The sequence below is a fragment of the Anabrus simplex genome, chromosome 12 (assembly GCF_040414725.1).
Source record: "Anabrus simplex isolate iqAnaSimp1 chromosome 12, ASM4041472v1, whole genome shotgun sequence".
NCBI classification, from domain to species: domain Eukaryota; kingdom Metazoa; phylum Arthropoda; class Insecta; order Orthoptera; family Tettigoniidae; genus Anabrus; species Anabrus simplex.
This window is the reverse complement of record NC_090276.1, coordinates 78413872-78434084: the sequence shown is the minus strand read 5'-3', so window position 1 is coordinate 78434084 and position 20213 is coordinate 78413872. Positions and strand designations below refer to the sequence as shown.

General features: G+C 40.6%; 1 protein-coding gene across 4 annotated transcripts in view; it reads left to right on the top strand.

Annotated features, from left to right (window-relative positions):
- LOC136884369 (zinc finger protein ZFP2) overlaps nt 1-20213 on the top strand; it is a 134389-nt gene that overhangs the window by 51761 nt on the left and 62415 nt on the right. For 3 of the 4 annotated variants that reach the window (XM_068229925.1, XM_068229926.1, XM_068229924.1), the window contains 2 exons: nt 2273-2846; nt 9289-13571. In XM_068229925.1, the coding sequence (XP_068086026.1) occupies nt 2273-2846; nt 9289-9741 (1027 nt within the window). In that variant the 3' untranslated portion in view covers nt 9742-13571. Of the gene's footprint in view, nt 1-2272; nt 2847-9288; nt 13572-20213 lie in introns of those variants that run through there. The other variant, XM_068229927.1, reaches the window with a different exon arrangement.

Sequence of the window (20213 nt, the reverse complement as noted above, 5' to 3'; positions counted from 1 at the left end):
TTGGCCCTCATACTGTTGAACAAATTTTTGGTTTGCCCAATCCTGGATAAGATTTCTTTCTTGGGATTGTAGTGACCAAAAAATTTAAAGATAACACTTGCTGAACACTTGCTGCTTTGGAATTTTTAAAAAATACAATCAGTTTGGTCTTGTCCGTATTCATGAAGAGACCAAATGCTGCACTGATTCTTATAATGTCATTAATAATAATTTGAAGATCAGCGAAGTTACTGTATCTTCAGTAAAGCAGATGTTATTAATGACATTGCCATGTATCATGATTCCTAGGTTAATGTCCGGCTCCATGGCTAAATGGTTAGCGTGCTGGCCTTTGGTCACAGGGTTCCTGGGTTCTATTCCCGGCAGGGTCGGGAATTTTAACCTTAATCGGTTAATTTCTCTGGCACGGGGGCTGGGTGTGTGTGTCGTCTTCATCATCATTTCATCTTCATCACGACGCGCAGGTCCCCTACGGGAGTCAAATCAAAAGACCTGCATCTGGCGAGCTGAACTTGTCCTCGAACACTCCCGGCACTAAAAGCCATTTCATTCCTAGGTTAACATCCTCGACAGCTTCTCTGAATACAGCGTTGGAGTAGACGTTAAAAAAGACAGGGGACAGGACACAGCCCTATTGCATGCCTCTAGATATACCTGTGTTCTCAGTTGTCTCTCCCTCTATTTTGACCTGTGCTGCTTCATTCCAGTAGAGCTGAGTGATGATGCGTAGATCACCAGCTCAACACCATTAGTTTGTAAGATTTCAGCAAGTTTTGAAAGCTTTTCAGTACCAATTTCAGATTCCCTATGGAAATCAACATCTGTGTCAGTTTTTCAGTAGTCTATGAAGCACGTGTGCATGTCGACATTCATTATCCAGGCATCTCCGAGTCAAAACATTGAGAGAGAAAAGAGCCTTGTGAGTTCCCAGTCCATTTCTAAAACCAAACGGAGTACAACCAATTTGGGATTTGCATTTAGCATTGATACGAGTGTTGATGATACATGGGACATTAGGCTGATGGTGCAATAATCATCGCAATGTGACTAACTAGCCTAGTTGATTGTACAGTAACCGGCCACATGGAATTCTCCCAGGCTTACATACTGCGTTACTAGCTTTGAGAGTTTCTGCATGACCCACAGCTTAACTTTCTTCTGGAGCCTGATTGTCATGTCAGGACTTGCTGCATATATGTGGTATGATGTCAGTGGTTATGAACGGGTGATATAATATTTGTTTAATTTGCCACACTCGTTCGTAATTGGCAGTGGTTTCTTGAGTTAGCTTGTTTCGGTTGCTCACGTGTTCGAGCCTAGACTGGTGACAATCTGAGACTGATAAAGAATACTGCAGCATACAGTCTCTGTTAGTGCCCGAGCAGTGAGCCAATGATAAGCTGTCTTTGACTTATGGCATGAGCAGAATATCCAGGAAAATATGAACAAAATAATCCATTTGCCAGCAATTCCAAATTGTCGAGGGGTTTTTCAAAAAGTGAACGTACTGGAGAAGCAGTTGTTGGCATGGCTTTAGCAGAAACGAGTAGAAGATATGCAAATTGCTTCAGATTACTGGGCGAGTTGGCAGCACGGCCACTTCCTTCCCCTGTCCCATCGTCGCCATACCTGCGTCGGTGCGACGTAAAACAAATAGTAAAAGAAAACCAGTGAAAGTAAACAAAGCAGAGTCTAACATCTTCCACTGGTGGCACTTGTAGTGCCATCTAGGCTGCCTGAACCTCAATTTCAAATGTTCCGTTTTTGCTTTTCCAAACAGCAGAGATCCCTCTTGGGCGATGTGTGGCTGGGTTTTAGTTTTCTCAGGTAAACACCAAATGAGTCACCAGAGATCTACATCGCGTGATCTTGGAATCCAGAGACCTATGCTCTATCACTGTCCCACGACTATCTGTGCTAGTGTCATTGAAGGAGACAGTAGCGGTATTAACATTAAAAGAAAGAAACGGACATATGCCTAGCCGAGGTGGTAAAGGTGTGCTCAGTTCACCCAGAAGGGAATGGGTTCACTTTTCCGGTCGTGAACTACAAAAACTTATAGAGCGGCTCATAACACTGAGATCAGTTCCTGGGACTCTGCTCCTCGAAGGGTTTTCGTAGATATCCTCCACTGAGGCGTATATTTCTAAGTCTGCGTGATATTGTGGTGTTAGGCACTTCCTCATAACAAGTGAGAGTACAGCCTGCTTGTTAGCTGTGTAGTGGTGTTGTTAATTGTTGTTGCTTACATGGTTTTAATTTGTCACTGTAGGTCGAGGCCAGAGGCGCGTTTCAGGTGCAATCTGTGCGGTAAAGTCCTGGCCAGCAAGACGGGCTTGTCGCGACACGTCAAGGGACATACCGGGGATCGCCCCTTCAAGTGCGATCACTGCGGAAAGCTGTTCAGTCGCAGCAGCCACCTTTCGCAGCACGTCATGATCCACACGGACCAGCGGCCCTACGAGTGCAACATCTGCCACAAGCGATTCGCCCAGAGCAGCACGCTATCGGGACACCTGCGCACGCACACGGGCGAGAAGCCGTACCGCTGCAATGTCTGTGGAAAGTCCTTCAGCCAGAGTAGCAACCTGTCCAAACACGTCCGCAAGCACGCCGGGCTGAAGCCGCACGAGTGCTCCGTGTGCCACAAGACCTTCGCTGAGTCGGGAGACCTAGCGAAGCACATGCGAACGCACACAGGCGAGAAGCCGTACCAATGTACCATCTGTAATAAGCAGTTCAGCCAGAGTAGCAACCTCTCGGGACATCTCATGACGCACACCGGAGAGCGGCCATTCCCCTGCCCCATATGCAGCAAGGCCTTTTCTCAGAGAGATAGCTTACAGGTAGGATTGATTTGTAACCATACACATATTTTAATAATTATTAGAATCTGTATTTATTTTAGAAAGTTATGTTTTTCAAGTGGAACAATGCCTGTTGTAACTTTCATTAGTTAATTGATGGGTGGGTGTGTAAAATGTGTTATGTCACAATTTACTAGTTTTGAGAAAATCAATTTTTAAAATTCAATTCAAAACCCAAAATCGAGTTGTGGAATAAATAATTTGAATTATACCTTCAGGAACCTAATACTATTCTCAACAATGGGGTAACTCGTCATAGTAAATTCCATGTAAATTCACAACACTAGTTGTTGAATAAATTATGACATAACACACTTAGCACACCCACATTTGGTAATATAATGCAATGTTGCACAGTAATATGAATAGGAATTAGCTTTATTATTAATGAACAATATCACATAATATATTATTTACATAACGTACTCGTAATTTGTTCATAAGTGTTTGATTAAGTACATTTCACCTCACAGAATGTCCCATTTCGTTGACGGAAACATGAACTTTCTGTGTTCATTGTCTTCATCATTGAGGGTGTCGGGGTGCAAGTATCAATTCTGTGCTTGCCGAGAGAATCTCCTTGTAGAAGTTCTGAAAAACTGGCGAGATAAATTGGAGGAGATCCATAAAACCCTTCTTCTTTTTTGTTAAAGATGTTGTAACCTGCAGGTGGATTAAGGGTGGCATGCGTACCCCTCCTCAAAAACGAGACCTCTTCAAATACACTGGCATCGGGTTTTGTTTTGTAATAAATGGTTCCCATGTCACATTTATGAAAATGTAACCATTTCACTTCCCTCCAGTTGCAACGACCTCCGTCGTTTTTCTTTTTACTGTGTTGCAGAGGACCTCGCTAATGCGCTGAGAAATCCAAAATTCTTCATTTCCTTTACGACAAAAGGCTTATTCTTAATGACTGCCTAATCAGTTGGGCCGAGTCGTTAGGGGGATCATTGTTTCCATTGAACTTCTCCTTTGCTTTTTCTATCATACTCTGATCACAATCACTTTCCATATGGGTATGGTCAGGAACTAGAAATTTATGATTGATGATCTGTAGAGTTTCAGAATTTTGCAAAGCTGTCATACACATCCCTGAGACGTAACTGTTTTTGGTTTTCCCACTGATACTTTTCCACTTGTCTTGTGGAGAGATCTAGTTTCTTCAAAATCATGAGAATGTTCATGCACTGACACTTGATCATCATCATCATCATCATTTTACAGTTCCAGTTTCCCGGGTACTGTTGGCGAGCCTCTTCCATTCTGTCTTATTGAGATACGTTCTGTTGTTAATGACATCCTCCAGTGTCCTTCCCTGATCTGCAATGTCCATCTTTACGATGTCCATCCAGTGGGTTCCCACCATCCGTTTCCGTGTCACATGTCTCTTCAAGTTAACATACGCTGTCCTTGTGGGCTCCATCCTCATTATATACCCAAAGCACCTCAGTCTCGACATGCTGATCCGATCTAACAATGAAGTAACAATCCCAGCTTCCTTCCTAACCACATTATTCCTTAACTTGTTCAGTTTGGTTTTTTTGAATTGTGGACTTAAGGAACTTCATCTCGGATGCCTGCAACCTTGATGAGTCTTTCCTAGTGAGGGTGCAGGTTTCAATACCATAGGTTAAGATTGGTATGATGTACTGATCGAACATCACCAGCTTTGATTTTGTTGGTACTTTGGGATCCCAGAAGTGTGTTCATACTTGCCGGTAAAATGGAGAGCTCTTCTGCACTCTATTTGCCACCTCCTTGGATGGTTTCCTAGCATGATGTTCGCTGACACTTGAAGTGTGTGGAATTTTTCAGTTAATGCAATGTCACTTACTTTTCTCTCACAATCAGTACTAGGTTCTCTCTCTGAAGGATTTAAAAAATAACTGCCCGTACCTTCCTTGTGTGGCATTCTCATTTATTTATTTATTTATTTATTTTTTTATTTTTTATTTTTTTTAAATTTTTTTTTATTTTTTTTATTTTTTGGATGTACCATCAATAATATCATAAAATGAATCACATGAGAAGTAAGTCTGGGTCCTCCTAGGAATTATCAAAGTTCAAAATGTACTGAAGTTCTTCAGGAACAGAAGGTGCAGAACTTGAATCTATAAGTTAAAGAGAACAACTACAATCGGTTTTACAGCTTATTGTAAGAATTACAACATCAATTCCCCAATTATATTTTTCCACTGTTTTAAGTTTTAAATTAATGAAGTTAGCACATTCTGATTTTGTGTTCCTTCTCTTTACTTCAAAGACAGAATTGATTCATCAGAACTTGCTCACTCACTGACTTAAGTAGTAAGAATGACAACTGAAGCACTTTTACTTACATTGCATTCAGTAGATTGATCCTTGGCTTGCTTTAATGGAAGACATAATGGTCACATAACGTGGACAAAGAAATAGGTGCCACAACAAGGCCTGCGACTAGCAGAACAGCTGGGAAATGATGATTGGCGGGATGTAGTGTTTACAGTGCACTGCGTCTTCTGGTATCGGTTACTTTCATTGACCCGTCTCAGTCTCATCGTTGGTGGCTTTGACAGTATGAAAGTGACCAAGGTATGAGTGATTCTAGTAATACCGTTCCTTATGCAGCCAGTCCCTGTTATGAATGGTGGGAAAATATTGCTCATAGGGTCGGTTGGTGCATGCATTGGCAGACTGATGTGTAATAGCAACTTCTGGCTCAGTGAGGAAAGCAACAGGAAACTACCTCACTTTTCATTTCCAGAGTATGCCTCTTCAGTGACACCTAGGCTATCTATGACAGCTCTTGGTGGAGCTGTAGAGGATCAAACAGCCTTCAGGCTGAATACCCAACACATACACTCACTCAGAGATAATAATGAGTGGTGCTTAGTGTAAGAAGTAATTTCTTTATCGTTGGGCAGCTTCACGAACAGCACAAATAAAATTAGCTTAGTCACTACCAAACTGACATAACGCAATGTACACATGCAAGCAGCTCACTCTCCTCTCTTCGATTCCACTATTAACTCAGTTCACGCTATTTCTTGACCAACGCACTTTACACACCCACCTGCCAATTACTATGGGTCAAGGGCTCTGTGTGCGTGTGTGCACCCGCCATCTGCTGCATTAGATTTCCTCACAGACGTGCAGGCCACTAATACATCATCATCAACATCATTGACCATCTCCTGTTGCCCGGGTGTGGTGTATGAGCCTCCTCCAGCTTTCCCTGTCTATGAACCACTGTTCTCTCGTAATCTTGTCCTCTCTCCTCAACATCTTTCTTCACCAGATCAGTCCATTTTCCTCTAGGTCTACCCACTGTTCGTTTTTGTAGGAAATTTAATTCAAGTCCTCGGCATATGCTACCATTAACTTTTTTATCGGAAACCTTTCTGCATTTTGACATGTGCTTTTTCCAATAAAAACGGCAATAATGGCCTTTTTTTCCTGGAAAACAGCTACAGTTAAGATGGAAGTGCCCAGGTGGCAGATTAGCTACTCTTTTTTCTTAAATAATTTCAAAGAAGATGGAAATCTATCAAACATCTCCTTTGGTAAATTCCCGTCACCAATTCTTTTGTATATAATTGAATATTTGCTCCCATTTGTCATCTTGAACTTCAACTTTATCTTCGTATTATGATCTTTTCTACTTTTAAACACTGTTAATTGCAAGTTTACTTGGTGGGCTCCACTGTTCACTGCTTCCTCGTCAGATAAACTGTGATGGTGGTGGTGATTATTGTTTTAAGAGGAAGTACAACTGGACAGCCATCCTCTAAATAACACTAATCAGAGGGAAAAAATGGAAGGGATCCGACACTTCGAAGAATGAAGGTATCGGCCAAAGGAAGACAAGGGCCACGAAGGGCGTGAAAATTAAAGACTCCCTAGGCCTCCATACGTAATAACGTCAGAGTTGGAAAAGAACTAGAGTTGACCAAGGAAGGTTGGATAGGATAGATGAAAGGGAGGAGCCTGGCACAAAGAAGCAATGCCAGGACTCAGCTAAGGGGCCCATGGTCGCTAACCCACGCTCCAAATTTCAGAGCCCCTGGGGCCCCTTTTAGTCGCCTCTTATGACAGGCATGAGATACCGTGGGTGTTATTCTACCGCCCCCACCCACGGGGAGATAAACTGTGACAGTCTAATGGCTGAAATCACTTGAGTGGTTCCACGTGTAAGAAACCTCACAGAGTCGATAATATTAGTACTTGAGCCACCTGGTAAGTACCTGTATCATCAAGTGAATTACAACTTGAAACTCTTCCCCTGCAGTTTGTCCTTCATATGTCGAGGGGAGAAGGAGTTTGCAGGACTCTGATGTACCGTATTTATCCAAATCCAAGACGACCCCCACTTTTTCCTTCATAAAAAAATAAATCAAGCTTAAAAAGTGCTTTGTGAAATCACATTAATGCCTTTCTTGTAGAGTATGAATTTTTAGACTATCATTTTCTTCACGCCAGTACTAAACATTGGCTTTAGTCATGCTGTATTTTCTTGTGGCTGCATAATTATTCTTTATTTCCACAAGTTTAACAATCATTAACTTAAAATTGGCATCATAACATCAAAGATATCGCATTGAATATTTGCCTGTAGTGCCTGTTCCATTCCACGCATCTCTATAATATGACTATCCATCAGGAAAATATTCCTGATGTCTATAAAACTGTTACTTTACTCAGCGTAGGGCACAACCGGCTGCCGCTACACGCACGTCTCGCTTGCTGGGTTCCGTCGACTTCAGCAGCTAGCAATGTATAATAAAGACGCGGACGTTGAAGGTCAACAAATTGATTGCGCCGTGGTATGGCCATTCTGCCCTTATGTTTTTCATGCACATACCTCACAATTTCATCTTCGACTTCTTTAAAGCGTCCTTGTTGCGGGCCACTGGATGCATTTTTTTTTTGTATATTTCACATTTTTCTTCACGCTAATGTGGAACATTGCCTTAAGTTATACTCTATTTTCTTGTGGATGCACAATTATTCTTCATTTCTGCATGTTTAACAAGTATTAACTTAAAATTGCCATCATAATATGAACGAGAACCTGTTGACAATTTGCTGGCAATACCTGTTCCACCTGTTTTTACAATACAACGATCCATCACAAAAATATTCCTGCTGTCTGTAAAACTGTTAATTTGCTATGCGTCGGGTACAATAGACGCGTTATAACTCTGCCACTGAGTAGCTCTGGACTTTCTGAGAATTCAAAGGCTTGCATGGTTTGATGCCATTCTGCTTATTTAAGAAACGTTTTTGTAGAGGCTAATACGGGGACATTTTTAAAAAATCTATTCAGGGGATTGTCGCTTACCCTGTCGCCTGCGCTGCAAGCCTGTCTTCCGCCAAGTAGAATGTCGTTTAGTCTCTCTTCACCATTTCCTGAGAACCAGTGACGTTTCGTAGAGGCACTGTGCAAGCGGTTGCCACAGATAGTGATGTAGCCTGTAGGCCTAATAATTAAGCGGACATAGTAGGTCGAGTTTTATGCACGTGCACGGCTTGAAGGGAAGCAGCGTGGTAGCTACCAGTGGTGTTCTTGCTGTTAGGTCGCGAATGCAAGACGACCCTTGATTTTTCATGCGAGATTCTGAGGAAAAAAGTCTTGGAGAAATACATACGGTATATATCGCACCTCTCTCACCTTTGGCTGAGAATACTTCCATGTTGAGTTGATAAGAGTTTAGGACAGATCTCTACTAACCCGATTTTTGTAAAGTGCTTCCTCAACTCCACAGGCAAACTTCCTTTTTCTCATATTGAATTGACCAAGTTCTGGCAACATGAACGTTTTTGTACTTTAAAAGTCCGAAATTAGTGCGACTATCACGAACCCTTGTTCAAAACATAAGACACATTGTGCACATGTCCCATTGTTTTGTTGAAAACTGTACATACATGTGCCTGTGTGCTGTTATATTCCAAAGGCTGTGAGCATGGATTTTACTTCATCACAGACACACTTTATGCTTTCCCCCTCTTGTGGAGGAATGCATAGAGAAAGATTTGTTTGTGGGAGGTTTCTGTATCTAACACAGGGCAGTCACACATCCTGTCAAGGTAAGAGTAAAGCACATTCACCATTTGCACAAATTTACAAGAAGTCTAACCTTAAACTTAGGTCAGACCAGTTCCAACATAGGACCTGAACCACACATTAGCTGTGTTGAACAGAGGAACCCAGATGGTTGAACCTGATAATATGAATTTGTTGGCGCTGAAGACGATCGGAACAAATTTTGGAAGTGGGTGAAAATTCTGAACACACCATGCAAACCGTCAAACCTATGGTCGAGGAATATTTTCTGTTTTTCTTGTATGCTTCAACAGAGACTACAATTTATACATGATTTAGACATTAATTTGTATGTTAGTAATTCTGTGTGCTAAATGTATTTTATTCTGTCCCCAGGTTCACATGAGGACGCACACGGGCGAGCGTCCTTACAAGTGCGAATACTGCCTGAAACAGTTCTCGGGGTCAGGCGCGTTAGCCGTCCACGTGAGGATGCACACGGGGGAACGTCCCTACAAGTGCGACGTGTGCGGAAAGATGTTTTCGGGTTCGGGCGCCCTCTCGATCCACTCCCGTACGCACACGGGCGAACGACCCTACACGTGCAGCGAATGCGGTAAGTCGTTCGTTCGCTCAGGTCACTTGGCCGACCACATCAGGATACACACCCGCGAGCGACCTTACAAGTGCAACCTGTGCAGTAAAATGTACACCCAGAGAAGTCAACTGTCGGTGCACATGCGGTCGCACACCGGAGAGCGACCCTACGGCTGTACGGTCTGTGGCAAGATGTTCGCCGACAAGAGCGCACATTCCAAACACCTCAAGACTCATATCCCCAAGAGCTAGTGACCAGCTCAGTACTCCGATGGTATTTGAAGGTGCGGGAGAACTTTTCCGGCACCCAGGTATCTCCAGAAACTACAGAGCCGTTATTGGAATTATTATTACTACATCATCGTTAGTGTATTCCAAGCAATGACCATAGTCGCACACAGATGCTTCCTTGCCTGTCCTTCACCACTATCCACCTCTCTCTGTGCCACCATTTCTGTTTTCCATTCAGAGCTTCATAATTTTCAAAGTAGTTTCCAAGCTTGATAATAGTGCATAATATTTTGTAAATACCCCGTGGTACAAGTTCTAGGGGTCAGCGCGATAGTGATCATACCCTGTCCCGGTCGAAGAGCCCATACAGGTCACGAAAGTAAGCTCTATGCTCCCAAGTGTTGCCTGAGTCAGCATACGTTTAAATACGAGGGGTGTTCTATATTGATTTACACAGTTCTCCATTTGATTTGTGAAGATAGTCACGAGCAACTCCAACACTGGCACAACTATGCACATTACGGCCCATTTCAACCACCACTCTTATTGTACGGGCAGATGTCAAGGACAGCGCTGGACGACTTTGTTCCTTTGGAAAGAGGGCATGGCCACTGCAGAAATTCATAGGCAGTTAATGTTAGTGTGCGAAGAACATGCACAGTCACAGAAAACAGGGACCAGTTCTGGAGGGACAGTGGCAATGTCAATGCCAGGCTACATTGCCCGGGCAGAGAAATGGAGGTGGCCACCATACCCTGCCAGATGGATTCCAAAACTCTTCATCTGCAGAGTAAAAGCAAAGGCTTGTGGACGTGTGCAGAGATCACCACTGTCATTGATCAGTGTATACTCTCCAGACTTGGCGCCTAGCAACTGCCAAGAACAAATCCCTGCATGGTGACCATTTTGCAGACTTTAAGGAACACGAAACAGCTGTCCAGACATGGTTACGCAGATGGTTCCAGAAAATGCTGGCGTAAGTGCGTACAGTTATAGGGAGATCATATTGAGAAGGTGAATCTATCAGCTGTTGTGTACCTGCCTTAATATGTTAAGAAAAAAATAGAAGTGAAATTAGTATAGTATACCCCTCATAGTTTGGGATTTTTTACAAACTACATCCATTCAGCCTGCTTTCCATTGTTATTTGATGCAATGTGCAATTAGTTTTGATTGACCCTCATCAGAAAAGTGTGCTGCCTGCAAAAAAAGACATTCCTGATCTACCATTTTTGCTTTGCTGTTGCTCAGTCTTGGAATATTTTGTGTTGAGGAACCTGGTGTTTGAGAGTTTGCTTTAGAGCAGCAGAACTTCAACGTAAAACTGGCAGGCAGCAAGCTGCACTTTATTGTATGGCTGTGTTTATCGTTATTTGCACTAGCAAAACACGCTAGTCATAATATTGCAGAGTAAGAGTGTTTGAATTTCATTTTTGTCTGTTGTGACATGCATCGCCATTCTGTACCTTCCTCATAGCTACATGGGCTTTGGTCCAAGATTTTAACCTTCATTGGTTAAGTCCCCTGCCTTGAGGATTGCCTTTGTGTGCCATCTTCAGCAAGGCCACGTACCATTGTATTATTCTGGTATTGTATGTTAAATGGTGCAGCAGACTCATGTCTTAAGTTCGTGTTCCCTGGAAAGTTTCTTCAGAAGCCTTTGAGAATACAGTTTTCAGTTTTGTAGAGAACTTGCCTTGAAACTCGTGGAAAATAAAGAGACAGTGAACCGCCTGTTCTCATGAACACGTGCATCATCATAGGTGGCCACCCCGGAATCTTCCTTGAATAGTCTTCCCCTCTTTGGCACAATTCATTGTTTCATTTCTGGCTGTCAAGGAATGGATAGGTGATCGTACTTCACATTGTCACTGACATTTCCATTATACGCTACGAATGGCAACTAATTATGTGCGAGTGATGCTGGTAATTGGCTTGCATGAAAAACATAATGAACTGGGAGGCTTTGGGAATACATTGGCTGTCGTTTCTTGAAAGAATACCCATAATGTCCACGTCTGCTGTGCCCACACTAACCTGTCTTTATGTACATAACTTGATTTGTCCCATGTTTCTTCCTTTCCATTACATAAAAAGCATCCTTCATGCACGTCCTTGCTCATCTCATCGCAGTGTTATCCATACTTTTTACAAGCAATTATGGCCATGAGAATGTGTGCCTTGCCTATTCTGTGCAATATTTCGTTGTAGTCTTGTTACTTGCATTTATGTTCCTTGTTTATTTATTATATATCATGTTTTAGAATGAAAGTCTAATTTTGTTAGAACCTTTACAATCCTTTCAGTTTGGTCCTTCTGCAGGAAATTTCTTTTCAATTGACATGAAGTTTTTTTTTAAACCTGAAACATGTTGGAGTGGTCTTAATGTTTTCGAGTCCTTTTTAAGTGGGTGTCTGGGAGCTCCAAGTTCGGATGCACACCCTGAATGCCGTGGTTGACGACTCTGTAAATTTGCCTCGGAGCCTTTTCAAACTTCTGTACAGTGTACATAGATATTAACTGTTCAATATTGTGTATATGTCACTGTGACAAACTTGTTCATACACAACTTCAAGAGTTAAGAAACTACAAAGCAGTGAATGTGTAGTCTCAGAGTCGTCGTAAGCTTGTCAAAGTAAAATATACATAGTAGTCAAGAGGTCTGTATTAGTCAGTACACAATCATTATGAAATTTATTAGTTACAGTGTACTTAGGTCCTTGTTCCTTTATTTTTTTAAATACATTTCCTACAGTGATGCTTGAACAGTAAATCAACAACCGATAAATTGCACAAAGTAAACACCAAGTTGATTGCCCAATGGAGATTATTACCTAATGAAGTGGTCTATTATGAAAGCACATCAGTAATAGATACAGTGTGGAAAAGGAGAATTGCCTTTTTTTTTAAAATTCAGACTGCCTAGTTGTACTTCCTCTTAAAACAATAATCATCACCGCCACCTGCCAGAAACTAGACTAGTGAAGCAGTTATTTAGTTACTTCTGGAAAAATAAAACAAAGAACTCTTGGTTCACAGAAATCATGAATGATTTAGAAGAATTAAATTTATCAATGCTCCAAATTGAAGGCAGAGAAGAGAAGGGGATTCTATGGAATAAACACTTATGATTCAAACTCATAACATTTGAACGAAGGAAGTACACCACTAGTGACAACCAGAGGGTAGCCAGGTCCGACAGGATGAAGAAGCTGAAAAGCTGACTCGAATGGTGGCGCGGGGTATTTTGTGACCTGGTGTAAATTTATTTTGTTCGATTGCGCTTATTTGTAAACTTGGAGACCTTGGCTCGCCTTTTGTCTGAGTTCAGTGGCATTGTAATGAAGGGTGTTCATTATTAGGAAGAGGGATTATTGTCTAGCGGTGCAATAAAGTGACCCGTTCGTCGGGAGTGTTGATTGTTAACAATGTTTGGAATTCATCCAGTCAGTCCCTAATCGCTGAAATGATTTATCAAGAGTATGAGGCAAGGGGGATATGTCTTTTGCAGTCTGTGGACGAGGGAGACGTTTTAGTGAAAGTGAGGACTGTGATGATGATTTACCTCTTTCTCAACGGTTTTGGACCACAACAGAAAAGGATGATTTTACAAATTGGACAAAAGTTCGTCCTGCTAAAATCTTATGTACTCGAACCCACAACATTATCACTCATTTGCTGTGAGTGAAACTCGTAGTAAGAAGTGCATCATTGCTTGAAGAAGCTTCGAGCATTTTTTTTCATGAATGATAATATGTTACAACTCATTGTAAACTGTACGAAGCTGGAAATTGAGGAGAATCAAAGTCTGTCAGCTGAATTATGCAAGATAATGTGTTTAATATAAATTATTTCTAAGCATGACAAATTTTTACTCTTATATGCTCTTATATTTCGATAAAATATATTGAGTTAATAAACCTAATACATGAATAAAAAAGTAATTTTGTTATTAAAGCTAGTTCAATCATAGCGGTCAGAAAGTACCCCATGCCACCTCTCACATTGCACCAATGAGCGCCACCTGTCCAGGATTATTGTATATGACTGATTCAAGTGCTCCAATGGGGACGTAAACTACTTTTTTTTAAAAAAATTGCTTCTACTGAACCGTCATGTGGCATCACAGAAGACATGTTACATTTATAAAGTCTTGGTTTCCTGAATTAGCAAAGGCGGCTCCTTCTTCGAAAATCCTATCAAACCTGGCTTTGTGCCAGGACACGTTCCTCACATGTTAGAGCAGTACTCGCAGCATATTATCGGATCAAACTCCGATAGCATTGCATCAACCCACCGTCGCAGTGAATGCGCCAATTATTGCGCGCACGGAATGTGTCCAGGAAGTTTGGTCAGTGCTGTGAACTACAGTAATGTTGCAAATCTATCCCGTATCCACCACTGTGGGCAGCTACTGAGGGCTCCAAAAAACTCAGTACCCCAATCTGTTTCTTGTTATAAAGGACCTTCACAAATATAAAAAGGAAAATTTGGAATGTGTTAGAAAGAACTTCATACAATTCCTTTGTTAGTTTACTTGAAAATATCCAGAGTTTTCCTTGAGTAATTTGTCAGTTATTACAGAAACTTCACTAAATTTGGTGAAACTGATCAAAAGGGAAAAGTAGGTAAGTGTGCTTCTGTTCTCATTTCTTCTATCTAGTACAAACGTCTGTGGAGTCAAGAGAACCTCAAAATGAAAATAAGAAACATTACCTTGAAAACATTCCCTGGCATTGCACATCGGTCAAGACATTCTTTTTCCCACGTCACCCAATCCTGCTGCAACGTTCAACGCCTGCAGTTGGTTTAGAAATAATTACTGCAACTCGCAGCCTCGAGGAGGGTAGACACACAGCGCTTGATCGTGCTCCCAGGGAATCTTACAACCATTCTTATAAGGAACCAAATGAAAGCATTAAAAAACCTCAGAAACGGCACGCGAGGACAATGTAAACGGCCCGTTTGACATCTTGAGTGGCTTAGTAGCACAGTACTTTGAAATATCTTCTACAATAAAGTGAAGAGTACAATACAGAATTCCTTGAGAAGACTTGATCTTGTGGCATGGATGATCATGAGGAACACTTGTGTAATGTAATCTCTAACACAGCATACAGTGTACTTGAAGTTTTTATTTCATTGCTCTTATATGCTTTAAAACGAGCCACCTCACTCAAAAATTCTTCAGTGTCGTCTTTGAAATGCTCTTTCAGTTTTATGGCACATTTTAATGAGTTCTATAATGTTATAACATGAGAAGGCAGACATTAAAATGTGCTAATGATTGCATTGCGATGGTGCGACGTTACATAACCAGTCCTTTTTCAGTTGCCAGACATTTCATTAAATGTGAACCGATTGTTGCCACGTTATTCATGTCCATTTCCTTGCGAGTTAAGTGTTCTCTTTTCAAGACTTGTGGATAAAGTGTTTAAAATCTAAGTTACAAAAAACATAACTTAAAAGAAGCTGCCTAGACCTAAATACACCTCTGATAGTACTTCTCATCAGAAGTGCACATGTGTTTGTATTTTGTGTAAAATGGCCCATACTGACAATTGCTAACACTACAGGTCTAGGTTTATACGGGAAGCTGTGGAAATACGTCAAAATCCTAACAATTAATAGGGACGCTGACTATCGAGTAATACGTGGTTGCCAGCCATTAAGGATTTATGTAGGTAGTTCTGTTCCCTATTCTTTTACTTTTGGTATTTGGTTTTGTACGTTCCTCGTCACCAGATGGTTCATTCCAGGCTTGTGTTGAGTGTCATACCTGGTTATGTCCCCCTCCTACATCATCATCCTCTGGTTTTCTCCGCACTTTGTCTGTTCTATTCTATCCCGGGAGACTTTCGTTGCACTTAATTTTTTTACATAGTTTACGCCCCCATCGGAGCACTTTAACACATTAAAGTCTAATAGTATTAAATAGTCAGCTTTTCAACTTCTTCCTGTCGGACCTGGCTACCCTTTGGTTGTCAGTAATGGTGTACTTCCTTCGTTCAAAATGTTATGGGTTTGAATCGTAGGTGTTTCTTCCTTAGAATTCTCTTCTCTTCTCTACCTTCAATTTGGAGTGTTGATAAATTTAATTCTTCTAAATCATTCATGATCTCTGTACCAAGTGTTCTTTGTTTTATTTTTCCACAAGTAACTAAACAACCGCTTCATTAGTCGGGTTTCTGGCACTCTGAATATATGAAAAAAAAAAAAGGCGATTCTCCTTTTCCGCATGGTGTCTATTATTGATTCGCTTTCATGATAGACCACTTCATTAAGTAATCTCCATTGGCCATCAGCTTGGTGTCTCTTATTGACAATTGACCTGATGATTCTTCTATCTACTTTCTGCAATTTATCGGTTGTTAATTTACTGTTCAACTTTAATAGTGTTTCACTAGCATAAGTTGCTTCGGGTTTTACAACAGTATTGCAGTGTCGGAATGTAGCATTCATGGAGAGATTTTTTTTTAGTTGGCCAGGTGATTCGCTGTGCTATTTTCAGTTTCGAAGTTCTTCTGTCTATTGATGTTTTCTCTTGTGTTCCAGGTTGTAATTTCCCCAAGATGTTTGAATTTATTCACAATCTTAATTTGTTTGCCATTGTCGAGGTGAATGGCTGGTGTTTCAATTCTGAAGGTCAGCTTATTTTAGTCTTTTCAAACAAGATTTGCTCTCCGATTTTTCCAGCAATTTTATAGAGTTCTTCAATTTGAAATTTAGTTTCTTCCACACTAATAGCTAGTAATGCTAGGCGCTTCAGTTTAACGTTTCTTTACCCATTCTCGCATGACTTTCTCCAGGGCACAGTTAAACAATAATGGCGAGAGTCCATCTCCCTGTCAGAAGTCCAGTGTGGATTTCAAATGGCTCAGGTAATTCACCTCTAAAGTTTGCTTTGGACTTAGTATTCTTAAGAATGATTCCAATAAGATTGACGAGTTTTTGGTGTAAACCCGTTTCTTTAAGGACTTTCATAGCGACTCACGATGAATACTGTCATAAGCTTTTTTGAAATCAACAAAAATGACGATTAATCTCTTGTTCCGAACTCTATTGTGTTTCATGATCCACTTCAAACTGATGATTTGATTGGGACATCATCGTCCTGGTTGAAATCCTCCCTGATATTCTCTCAGTTCCTGGTCAAGTTTTTCCTGAATTCTTGTATATGTAATTTTAGATAAAATCTTATAACATCAAGCAGAGATATACCCCAATAATTACTGGAATCCAATCTATTACCTTTTTTGTGCAGTGGCTGGATTATTGCTCTAGTCCATTCCTCAGGCATTTCTTCAGTATTCCAGATGTCTGATATGTTTATGTAAATTTTGAAGGGTTTGTTTATTTGCATTCTTCCATACTTCTGCTACCAAGATTCTCTCCTGCAGCTTTGTAGTTCTTGAAGGAATTTATCGCTTTGATCACTTCAACATAAGTTGGCGGTATAACCTTTCTTGGGGAAGGATCATAATAGAGTTCTTTTGGATCTTCACAGTTAAGTAATTCTTTAAAATGGTCTGCCATAATCCTATTAATGTGTGCCTTTCCCCCATTTTTATTTTTCATCGTAAGTGCAGGTGGAGTGTACTTTGATAGTTGGAATGTTTTGTATTAATTAGTCTTGTTTTATGTTCACTAAATGCTTCTTCTATGGTATTCAATGTTTCTTTAATTCTTCTAATATCTTTGGCTGTTTTTCTTCTGGCATTGAGTTCTTCGCAGGATTTTTTGGCTTTCTGTTGGTGAAATGGGCATGCTTCATGCCTTTCTTGAATAGCACTGTCACATTCCTCATTCCACCAGACACGTTTCTTTCTCCGTTTAATGGGAGCAGTTTCCTCAACTACAGTTTTCAGTTTGTTAATTGTCCCCCGTTTGTCACTGAGGGGTGTTTTAGATCTCTCCATATATATTTTATCGATATGTATAAAATAAGAGTTGTTTGTACATTGTTCAGAATTTAAAAAGAATGGTATTTCTGTATCAGTCGTGTCCACAGTATCAAGGAAATGCACTATTAAATTTTCTGTAATTTCTGTCTGTACGTACGTGAATCACAAGAAAACGGCTGAAGGGAATTAAATGAAAATCAGTATATAAAGTCAGGGAATGAGCGACTACAATCTAGGCTATAAGTCATTTTATTCACGCTGAGTGAAATGGTAGTTTAGGAGAAAGCCTAAAATTTAATTCTCAAATATTTACGTTCTAAAAACTACATGAATATTACATAACTAAAGTTATATAGAATTAAATCCTGATTATTTATGTCTTATACATTTTTACCGTACCGGCTATGATAACACAGATATTCATGAATTTGCATTTCTGTTGCCAAGTCCATATCAACACCAAGCCACAAGAAAATGGCTAAATGGTATTTAATGAAAATCAGTATCTAGAGTCAAGGAATAAGAAACTACAGTCTAAGCTATAAATAATTCCATTCAACCTGTATGAAATGGTAGTTTAGGGGAAGGTGCCTTAAATTTAATTTTTAAGTATCTATGTCAGGGCCTCTCAAACGCCCAAAAACTCACGTGTGCAGAGCGAGGCGCAAGAGCTCCGTGCACTGTGCATCGGTGTTGCTCGGCATGACTCGGATCAACGCTTCGTCTCTGGGCTACTCGGCTATACTCGGCTAAACTCAGCCCTGATTTCGAGCGCTACGGCGCAAGTGGGGCAGAGGGAGACAGGCGGAGCGAGCGAGACAGGCGTGAGGAAAGAGATAGTAAGCGCTATTGCTCCAAATCGAGGAGTGGGGGGGTCTGCACTCTGGTCAACCAAGCCAAGTCGTCGTTTGCACCGTGCACAGTGCATGCACCACGCGCATGCACCCTGAGAGGCCCTGATCTATGTTATTGGTCCTATCAAAAAGTACTACATGACAAGTTATAGATAATACAGTTTCCGATCATTTATGTTTTATTCAGTTTTATCATACCGACTATGGTAAGGGTGGCATTTCAGAGGCTGAAGAAAACTAAACGTGTAGGCCTACAATATCGAAAGCTCATAAAATTGATCAACAATAACATTACATTGACCATTGTTTGTTCTGATGTTGTCACTTCTGCTGCCACTCATCTCCATTGTATTACTGCTGCATACAGAGTATAACAGTCTGCCTGAATATTGGCGGGAAGTAGCTGGGGAGTTAAATAATTTTCTTCTTTAGCATGTCATTCCTCTGGTTGAAACATTTTCTGATACTGCTGGTACTTACTACACTGGTTCATCATAGTATTCCATCTATTCGATCCCCTCTCTGACGCGCTGATTGGAATGAGCAATGTGCACACTTTAACGGAATAATGGCACAAAAACTACCCGTTTAGCCGACAGCCTGCCTACCCCTGTTGGAGTAGGAATAGAAATAACTTCCTTGATTGAGGAGTGATCATGACTGCCTGAGGCTTGGTCATTCCAGCTCGAACTTTGGATTGTTAGATTCGTTAAAAGAGAAAATGTGTGGGTTTTTCATTTGAGTATTTCATATGATAGCAGTGCTTTTAATCGCAACATTCCCACTGACGTCATTTTAATGAGCTATGTTGATTTCGCTTGGTAAGACAGACTGAGGATTTAAAAAGGCAAATGAAGAGCATCTACCATTATAATGAAAACTCTCCAACTTGGTTGTGACTGATGGTAAGCAATAAGGCCTACCATTAGAAGGAAAACTCCCTAACCCAGTCTTCACATGAGAAAAGACGTATGGTGTCTTTCCCTTAACATATGCAAGATTATAACCATAATTTCACCAATATTGAACAAGACATGGACATCCTCGTATTAGCAAACAAGGGCCCTTTACTCAACATAATGGAAAATTACTACATACACCTAGACCAATACTTTAATGCCAGTCACAATCTCAATGAAATCTCAGAGAAACCCAACATACTCTTCGATCTATTTATCACTTTCCCCAGAAACAATAATGCAGCCAACCTAAACTCAATCCTAAATTTAATCAAAGGTACTTTTCCAAGACAATTACACTTTCTCCCGCACCCTTCAGGCCCACCTTAAGCCCTCTTCCTAAGCCATATTTCATTTCAATACAAGAACTTGCTGATTTCCATGATTATAATTTTTACAACACCCCATTTATACTTTATTCTTTGTTAAAAACCTCTTAGTATGTATATTCCTTGCATTATTAACTATTACCATAATATCTCATTTCACTTGTTATTCTTTAAAATAACATTTTCTTAGGATTTTGCCAAAAGTGATCTTTGCTCCAATACGGCTAATGATGACCCCTAGATGGGTCGAAACTAGTACCGTGTAATTTATAATTTTGTGAATATATTTTAGTATTGAAAAGGTGGAAACGTTTACGTTGTTATTACTTATATATTGTGTCTTTCCCGTCGCATTTCTGGGGTAACACTAAGAGCTATGCAATTTAAGACAATCTTACAACATATATACGACCTAACATAGAATTCTGTATACAATGTGAAATTCCG